The following is a 10,000-nucleotide window of genomic DNA, read 5'->3' on the forward strand; positions in this document are numbered from 1 at the left end:
TCTGAGGCTCATGGGTAATGCTATCTCAGCAGCTCCATACTGCTGATGGGACTCCTTGCGATGTCATTTTCAAAGGCTGCCTTGTCAGCTGGTTAGAACATCTCAGTCTGAACCCTTGTTTTGTTTCGTTGTTGCTTTTTTTTTTTTTTACTTTAAGATACCCCCCCTCCTGCCTTTACTGACACAGGAACGCAAGCTTTTTTTATTTTCCTTTTTCTTTTTTTTTTTTTATCAAAAGCCAGTTCGGTTGTCATGGTGTCTGGTTTCCAGGTCAACAATCCTCTTTTTATTTTCAGCACGTCTCCAAGTTGAGCAGTGGCTGAATGCCGAGCTTTAAAGGAAAAAGAAGGAAAAAAAAGTCCTTTTCCCAAACAAATCCAGTCATGAACAAATGAGTCAGACCTCTAAACAGCAACCAGCCAAATCCATCAAAAATAGGGGAATACATTTGTCTGTTTTACAAGATGAAGATATCCCACTGGTGGAAAATAAATACATGAATCGCGATCTGTTAGGACATGTCCAGCAAAGGTTTTGCGATGATGAGGCTAGCATGAAGGCTTGAGCTACAGTAAGACCACTTCCAGCAACAGAGCAGTGGAAAGTCAATGGTTGTCTGCAGGGTTGTTCACTTTTCACATTTCTCATCCAGACTGGCTTTGAACTGAGCCTCCAGGGCCATTTTGTCAAATGTGCGCATGTTGGTTTCCTCCCGTACCTTGTCCCGCACGTGGAACGAGGCTCGCGCCACCGATCGAGCGCTCTCCAGGATGGCGCGCTTCTCCTTGAAGATCTGCTCGCTCTTCTCCAGCTTCCTCTCAATGGACTGCAGTAGGTCCAGGCGCCTCTGCCGCTCCTCCTCCTCCACGCGCTGGCGGTTGAGTCTCTGGAGCTTCTCCTTCTCCTGGCGGGTCTGTCCGGCGCGCTGAGCCTTCTCCTTGGTGCGCTCCTCCGCCACCAGGGCCGCCTGCTGCGCCCGCTTCTCCGTCTCGCGCATGCGCGCCTGCAGCTGCTGCTTCTGCTGCCGCTCCTTGCGCTCGGCGGCGCGCCGCGCCTTCTGGATCTGCTGCTCCTCGCGCTTGGCCTTCTCCTTCAGCTCGCGCTCGCGCCGCTCCACCATCTGCTCGTAGTTGTCCAGCGAGCGGCTCAGCTTCTCCTCGGCCTGCCGCCGCGCCTCCTCGCGCTCCTCCTCCTCGCGCCGGGCGATCTCCTGGATGAGCGCGGCGTGGCGCCGGCGTTCGGCGCGGTTAAGGCCCCGGCGCTCTTCCTGCGCCTGGTGCTCGCGCTCCTGCCGCTTGAGCTCGGCGATGGTCAGCTTCTCCTTGAGCAGCAGCTGCTCCTGCTCCACGACGGCCGAGCGCTCCTCCTCCAGAGCGCGGAGGTTCTGCTCCTGCAGCGCCTTCTTCTGCTTCTCCTCGCGCGCCGCCTGCTGGAGCCTCTGGAGCCGCGTGCGCTCCTGCTGCTCGGCCTGCTCGCGCCAGCGCTCCTCGCTCTCCTCCGCCTGCCGCAGCTTGGTGGCGGCGGCGTCGCGCTCCTGCTGGCTGAGGCGGCGCTGGCGCGTGGACACCTGGGACTGCCACGCCCGCTGGCACTGCTGCATGGCGCGCTGCTTCTCGCGCTCCTCGCGCTCCCGCCGCAGCTCGTCCAGACGCCGCTCGCTGTCCCACTGCAGGTGAGCCACGTAGCGCGTCTGGCTCATGATGTCCTCCTCCTGGTACCTGGCCAGCATCAGCGCCGCGATCTTGCGGTCGCGCTCGGGCACCGCCTTCAAGCCCCGCCGCTTCACCTCCTTCACGATGCGCTCCACCTTCTGGGTGGTCTGGAGGGAGTGGCTCAGGTCTCCCAGGCTCAAGCTGCGGCCCATCAGGGAGTTGAAGGTGGCGAGCGTGCGGGCGCGAGGGCTGGAGGACTTGCCCCAGTGGTCCCGCGGGCTGTCCCAGCTGTACGAGGACGAGGCCCCGGACTCCGACGAGCCGCACGTGGTGGTGGTGGTGGTGGTGGCGGTGGTGTTAGTGGTGGAGTTGCTCATGGCTTCTCGTCTTCTCTGCAAGGACTCCAGGGAGTGGCTTCTGCCAGGTCCTTTGGAGCGAGACAGGACGTGGCCATTGTGCTGGGTGAAGGGGCCGCCGCACGTGCCATTAGCGGCGGGGCTTTGTGCTGCGGACTTTGAGACGACTGGCGCCAGAGAGGACGTTCTAGGCAAGGAGGTAGGTTTGGGAGTTGACCTTGGAAAAGTGTTTGCAGATCTGGGTGTGCTACCAGAGGTCTTTTTGGAGACCCCGCATGTAGATGACTGCTGTGTTTTTCCACCAGACACAGCACTTGCTTTTACAGTGGGCTCAGCTTTAGAGATGGGCTTGTTTGGCTTAGCAGGGTTCAGGCCTTTCGAGGCAGACATGGTGATCTTTGGGCTGAGTTTGGTGGATTGATCGGAGCATGTTGTAAAAGATTTACTGGACGAGCTTGAACTGGATGGGATTGTTTTATCCAACTGACCTGAGCCTGACAGAGGTGTTTTGGATGTCAGTACTGAACTGACTGGGGTGTTCGTGGATGGCATTCCAGAATTCGAAAGTGAATTTTTGGGGGTTGTACTGGAGCCTAGAGAGTTGCTTTTAGAAGACGGAGTGCCATTGACTGTGCCCTCAGGTTTCTCGTCCGCTGTGCTGTTGTTGTTCAGAGTGGCCTGCAAGATGCGTCTCTTCTCCTCTCTGATGATTCGTTCTCGTTCCTCCCTGCACTGCCGAAGTTTCGCGTGCCGGTCCTTTTCGTACACCTCGAACATCCCAGTGGCCACGCGCATCGAGCGTCCCGGTGCCTCGCGGGCGAAGTCGGACAGCGGTCGGGCCAGAAGCTCCACGGGCTTGACCCCGCACCGCGCGCACGCCTCCAGCGAGTGAGGGCTCGTCAGGACGTAGCGACTCCCCTCCGCCACCGGTGAGTCAAAGTTGAAGAGGTCCAGGTGTAGCTTCGTCTCCGACTCTGCGCCCGCCGGCTGATTCTCCTCCGGACCAGTTTCTGGCTCCGGCAGGGACGGCGTGGCTGGGGCCGCTGAGTCGCTCTTCGACGCTCCTGGGACCGCCGAGCCGCCATTCTCTTCTGGAATTCTGGGAACATCAGCCTCTGCAGAGGGCGTCGCAATGTGTGGGTCGCTGGTCTTACAGGGATCTTCTGGTTCCAGAGGATCAACCATGGCTTTCTGGGTGGAAATGGCAGAGTGGAGAGAACACAAGAGGGGGGTTATTATTAATAAAGTATGGTGCACTGACTGGGATATGTGGATGAGGAAAGACCAGGCTGTAATGGCCAGTCCAGATTTTATTAATGATTAAATCTATTCACATCTTGAGCACAGGCCTACATGTAGGCTATATTTTACGCTTTCTGGTTATGTGTGTCCTTTCCCCCTCTGTGCAATTAGGCTTACATAAGCAGGAGCTGGAAAACAACCAATAGGAAATTATATTTTACGGTCAGTTACTATGATGTACACTTTCAATTTCTACCATTTATGTCATTCCACTTTAGTCTAATTCATCACACATCAGTCGGAGGCAACCCACATAGCACCTGTGGTCCAACCTATGCATGCGTGCTTGCTCCACATAGGCTACAGAGCTAACATACAACCCATCTTGTTTACACAAGCTATTCGCTAGGCCAGTTTAATCATATGGAAGATTATGAATCCAAAACCAAATCAGCAATCTTTCATTCTGTTTTACAATCGACACTCTTATTTTCTTAGTGATGTTTACATCAATCATATTTACTATTATAATATCAATTCGCAATAGCCTACTTAAAATAAACGAATAGATAGGCCCTTGACGAAACAGCTGATACCACATTCTTCTCACCTATCGCCTATAAGAAACCACTCACAGCTAGGCCTGGTAAATTCGATTCTTTTTACGGACTCGGGTTATTCTGAGTCACTCACTCAACTGATCCGGGTTATGCAAGTCACTTGAGTCATGAGTCAGTATTGCTAAATCGCCAAGAAAACGCAGTCCTAGCCCCATTGTCTCTAACCACTAACATAGTAGAAAGTGCGGACTCACTGTTCAGATCTGGTATTCTTGAATCTGCAATGTTAAGGCTACACTAAACCTACAATATGTCTAGGCTTGATTCAGAACAGTATTTTATTTCAGAAGTGAACGAATGGCGTTTGTTGTGGATTTGCATTTCACCCTGACACTAAAATTATTCAAGACGGACATGTATCGATAGTCTGACGTTTTAATTGACTTGTCTCGGGTGTGCGGTGGAGTGAGTAAGACTGTTGTTGATGTCAGACTGATGTTACCGTGGAAATGCGTTAGCTCAGAACCAGCGTTAGCAGAGGGGGACGCTGCAACAAGGAAGGGGCTAAACGCGATAAAAACGGTCTCCACCGACCTATATCACCTCGGTAAAGTTGGAAATGAGATCCTATGTCCAACATTCCGAACTATTCCTTTAAGATGTCTGTGTGTGGCGCTGTTTATCATTTTAAATTAGATTGTAGTAGGACTCAACTGATCCGGGTTAATGATGCTAGAGATTCGCGACTCATGGGTTAATTTAAAGACACGGGTTAAAGATCCGAGTGAGTCAGGACTCAACCAGCTCTACTCACAGCACCCTGCCAAGACAGCCTATGCTACTTTCATGATGACACGTAAGCTAGGCTGCTCTGAAAACAACCTCCAAATGATTCTGTCTAAACCACAAACAGCCAACTGACCTTCCAAATCGCCGAATATTTTCAGAATCGATTCTTTGTTCGAAGTCGGTAGGTATATTGCCTTCTGTTCCCCGCATAATATCAGGTTACAGAGGGAAAGCTTCTGTAGACAATTCATATAAATCGGGCATAATTGCCCAAAGCGTCGCAGCACAGACGGTCCACTTCTCCTGCGGTTTATCAAAACAGCCCTTGGTCGCTTATAAACTGCTGGCTCGATAGGCTACTGCATGTGGCCTTAATCGTTGTGACTGCGGTCTTTCATTTCATTTTCCTTCAGCAAGGGGAATGCTGTCGCGTCAGTCTCCACCTGCTGTTGGACGCTCGCATCCCTGATTCTCAAGCATCCAAGCCCCGCCTCCTTGTGATGTGACAGTAGCCTACAGTAGACTATGCTAAAAATATCAGTCACTTTCCCCTTTGTCCGGCCTTTCACACATTATTCGCCACGAAAATAACTTATCTCTGCCCTCAGATTCACACGCACAACGTCACATTGTAACGAGAAACATTCCATAGCCCCTGCCATGAGAACAACAAGGGGCTGACATCATGTTGGATAGACTGGTTTGACTGTTGTTTACCCTTATGCCTCATTTGGTCCTATCAGAAAAGTCTTTGTTAGTTTAGGTTGTTTTGTTATTGCCATATGCATTCGCTTTTTAAATTAGTTCAGTTAGTTAGATTGAAAAATTAAGCGTAAACAAATTATTTAGACTAAGAAATGTCAGTTTCGGTCCCAGGCTGAAGCTAAAGCCATGAACCTCCGCGGTGTTGGCTCCAGCGTGATGGCATTAGGCGAATAAGCAGGAAATTCCTTTACATTCATTTAAATACTATTTGAACATGTCTAATTGCGACAGCAGCAGTCTCAATAGCGGCGAGGTGAATTGCCCTTTGATTGCCCACATTTTTCCTCAGAACTGGTAATGAATGTAAGAGACCACTAGGATGTGCTAAATGCATAGATTTGAGCTGTGGATGGTTCAGATTTCTCACACTTTGTAGCCTAAGCCCAGTAGCCTCATAGCCTAAACCCACTTGATTCATCTGGGATGTCTGATGATGCGCATGGCTTTGCCTTGAGAAAACTATTGGTGCTCCCTTGCTTTGTTCTCTTAGGGATTTATAGACCTACTAATTGTGTAGGCCATAGACCAATAGCTGTATCACAACTGACTGGGTAGGCCTATTACTGGATAGGTTCTTGGTTGTTGTTCTTGAGCTGTGTTTCAATATTATTATTATTATCACAACTGTTTGATTGACTATTTAAACGTTATGGATTTATTCTTCCTTAAGCATACTATGTTTTGTTATTGTAGCCTTTTTTCTGAGCTCCAATTTCATTTTCCCTTGCACAACTATTATTTTTAGTGTCCCCTCAGAGCTGGCTAAAACGTAAGACAGTAGGCTAAGGGTAAAACCAGGACATTTCCATCTTTACAAAAGGCACTTATACAATTATTCCAGTAATGATGAACAAGTATAAATATTTTTTTAAACTGAATATTTTTTCCAGAACACAAGGTTACTGTTTATACAAAGGAAAACTTTCTCCACTTGGGATACCCTTGAGATTTGCTCAGAGAGCAGGACGTAGGCCGTCTGAATATCTCACAGCCAATTATTTACAGTCTCTCCAAATATCTTTTCACTCATGTGAAATATAACCCAGCAGTAGCTGATTGTAAGATGCCAACAAAAAGAAGTCAATTGTTATTTTGCTTCTTTTCGGAATGTCTAACTTTGTTCATCTAGAATATAGAATATGAGAAATAGCTCAATTATTATCAGGGTTAAAAAGAGAGAAAAGATCCCAGGCACTCCGATATAAGTAAAAGTCCTTTATTGTACTTTGGACCTGCCTATTATCAAGGTTACTTAGATGTTGCAGCTATTTTTGAGAACTCTAAATTTGACCACTGTTGTCTGTACGGGCCCTCTCAGTGCATTGCTCATGTAGTGAAAAACGTTCCGAAGCGCCCATGGCGGTCTCCGAACGGGACACCACCTCGAGTGGCACCCTAAAGGATCCCGAGCAGGATGAGGGGGCAGAGCAGGATTAGATAACTCAACTACACAAGAATTTGCTGGGATGACCCACTAAACTCTTGACCTGCCCAAGGAACAGTCTGAGTTTAATTGGTCCGCCCGTGGACCATATCAACAGAGCAATGGGTAAAAAGTGACAACAGGGAACGTGCTGGCTTGCTTGTAAAAAAAAAAAAAAAAAAAAAAAAAAGAACGGGGGCATGGGATTTTGAAACAGGGGGCTGGGTGGCTCACTGCACAGTTCACTGGTGCATGGGTATGTTTCCCCAAAGCTGGACTAGGGGGTCATGGAGAGGTGAACGACATGGTGTTGTCTCTCAAAAGTAGCAGCTTGACCATGGACTGCATTCGCAATGGCAAAAATGTCCTTTTCATTTGGGTGAATAGTCCTCTGTCGAAGAGATCAAACAAGCACTCCTCAAGTCCAATTTAAAGTAGCAGGTGTCTTTACAGTGCCCAAGGGCAGCCATAATTGGTGTACTGTCTGCCTTACGTTTCTTCTAAATCTCCAGTATGCATACAAATATATATTGTCATTATATTTCACACTATAGACTATATTTTTTTGTGAAAATGATATATTTTCACAACACTTTCCCCTTTATTTCATGTTATTTCACTGGAAATTATGCTCTAATTCTACGATGGAAATGGGGATTTGCTTGAATAGGTTTACCCTAAAGATTTTTGACTTGTTTTGTCGCAACATTTGTTGGTCAAAATACATTTTTTTTTCCAGTCTCCACTCAGACTAAAAACAAAATAACTGATTTGCACATGTGCAATTCCCATGATATGGCCTATCAAAAGATATGCCTGAGTTTTCCATAAACATTTCCGTCATTCCTCCTACAACGTTTCCATTACTTCTGTTCTGCCATATACTTTCCTCGCCTTGGACAAGAACACTTGCTGATGGAGACTGTGCGGAGGCGGTGTCCTGGATCTATAATTGTATCTAGGGGACAATGTTCTCTGCCTCTATTGTTCTTTAGTTGCTCCATTTAAACCCAACCGTTTATTTCTTAAAAAGCTGCCAGGTTTACAAATTCGGGACTTCCAGGAAGGCCAGCACAGTCGAGATAGGGACCCCTCATTGCCCCCAGCTCACATCTCTAGCAGTGGTTTGACAACAACAACAAACAAAAAAAAACGGGACATATTTTCTTGACAGTTTCAACAAGTCTGCTCCCCTGACCCTTAATCTCTCTCTCTCTCTCTCTCTCTCAGCTCTCCATGTGTGATGATGGCACTCCAGTGCCATGTGACTGTGTGAAGGCATCCCACCTCCCTCATAGCAGGGGGAAAGGTCTCAGGGAGCAAGCTGTTAATTCAATCAGGAGGGGTGGTATGCTCAATTAGGCATCCATAAGGGCCCGGGATGGGTCCCAGGACCCTGAAGAGGACAAGGCAACCCAGCCCCGGGAAGAGCATTAATTGTGGATGACAGTGTGTAAACAGTAGGGTGAATAGGCAGTGCAGGTGCGGGACACCCCAGGCCTGGCTCAATAGCCCTTTTCACACCCCGTGCTCCGTGACTCTCTGTCTGCCGTTCTCTCTGTCTCTCTCCTTTTTTGTCACTTTCATGTCCATGCATACTTACTTGTATTGTATTGAATGAGGGGTGCTATAGCTAGAGGCAATGTTTTCTATGCATTTCTATAGGCCGTGTGGCTAACCCTTGTGTGCCTCTTTTTGTCAGTGTATGTGCGCGTACACATATATGTAGAGAGACAGAGAGTGCGGATGGAGAGAGGAAGACCAAGTGTGTGTGTGTGTGTGTGTATACTTTCAATAGTTTCGGAAGAAACTATTTAAAGAGCTTGACAGTTCCTGTTATAAAGATATTTGTCTTTATTTCACACATTTACATACATACATATGCACACACACGGGTGTACTGTGTGTGTGTGTGTGTGTGTGTGTGTGTGTATGTGTGTGTGTGCGCAAGTGTGTGTGCGTGTGTGTGTTTGTGTGTGTGTCTGTGTGTGTATGTTTGTGTATGTGTGTGTGTGTGTGTGTGTGTGTGTGTGTGTGTGTGTGTGTGTGTGTATGTTTGTGTATATGTGTGTGTGTGTACATTTGTGTTTGTGTGTGCGTGTGCATGTGTGTGCGTGCGTGTGTGGATGTGTGTGTGTGTGTGTGTGTGTGTGTGTGTGTGTGTGTGTGTGTGTGTGTGTGTGTTTGTGAGTCCTGTATGTGCATGTTAGAGACAAAAGGAGGCTCAGCCTCTGTTTCTGCAGGCCAGATCATTTGGCCCGCCATGCTGTTGTGTGGCTCCAGATTCAGGAGCTAGTGAAAATTGCAGCCAGTACATGTAAAAGATGTGGAATTTATCAAATGAAATCCAGATGAGGGACTTTAAAGGCAGAGGGCTTTCCATCTGACCTCACATTTTTCCGTTTGAAGTCCTTTTCTGTCCGTCTTTCCCTCCTTCTTTCCACCTTCTCCTCGCGCTGCTGTGCTCCTTTCCCAACAGGTCTGGCGCTCCTTTCCCAACAGGTCTGCCGTGCTCCTTTCCCAACAGGTCTGGCGCAGTTGGCCAGAGGGGAGAGGATTGACATGGTTGACAGACATAATTCATTCTGAGGAAAGTTCATTTAATTTTTTTAGGTATTCAAAGTTCAGATAAAACATACACCATAAAACTCTGTTAAAGCCTTTTCACAATGTATAGTGAAATGCTGTACAATAACATAATAATAACATACAGTATATATGTAAACTCTACAAAATATCAAAACTAAGTCTGTACATATACATGACAAAATAATTTTAATAATAACTTTTTTTAATAAACACTTTTCAAGCCGAGCTTTTCATAAATATGCTTCTTCTCAAGGTCAATTCCTCCATTTGCAAAAGTGATTGAAAAAGGGGAAGCCTTCCTAATTGACAGATTTGTAATCATTTAGTGGCACAGAGCGCCTCCAGCTTTTCTCTGGTTTGGCCCAAATGACCAGGCTGCCGGGTGTCCCCAGCGGGCTGCTTCTGTCCACAGACACCTGCTAATTTTCCATCTGATGTGTTTGGTGTAGGTTGGCAGAGGAGGACGTCCATTGAGGATCTGTGGAAGGCCGCTCTGGTAATTGGTCGGCACAATCCTTTTCAGTTTGTTCATCTATTCCATTTTGCTGTCCCTTCCTTGACAAGCAGGCGTTTCAAGCTCGGCCAAATGATGGCAGCCCTCTGAGTAGGCTACGTTTTGCCTAC

At 47.8% G+C, this 10,000-nt stretch overlaps 1 protein-coding gene across 2 annotated transcripts in view; it reads right to left on the reverse strand.

Moving 5' to 3' along the window:
• Nucleotides 1-5,021, reverse strand: part of ccdc177 (coiled-coil domain containing 177) — a 6,886-nt gene extending 1,865 nt beyond the window's left edge. For both annotated transcript variants that reach the window (XM_062522439.1, XM_062522438.1), the window contains exons 1-2: nt 4,733-5,021; nt 1-3,199 (exon numbers count right to left, since the gene is read on the reverse strand). The exon at nt 1-3,199 is cut by the window's left edge and continues 58 nt beyond it. In XM_062522439.1, coding sequence (XP_062378423.1) covers nt 629-3,193 — 2,565 coding nt within the window. In that variant the 5' untranslated portion in view covers nt 3,194-3,199; nt 4,733-5,021 and the 3' untranslated portion in view covers nt 1-628. The remainder of the gene's footprint in view (nt 3,200-4,732) is intronic.
• Between the last annotated feature and the right edge of the window lie 4,979 nt (nt 5,022-10,000).

Source organism: Sardina pilchardus, chromosome 20 (genome assembly GCF_963854185.1).
Source record: "Sardina pilchardus chromosome 20, fSarPil1.1, whole genome shotgun sequence".
In the NCBI taxonomy this organism is placed as follows: domain Eukaryota; kingdom Metazoa; phylum Chordata; class Actinopteri; order Clupeiformes; family Clupeidae; genus Sardina; species Sardina pilchardus.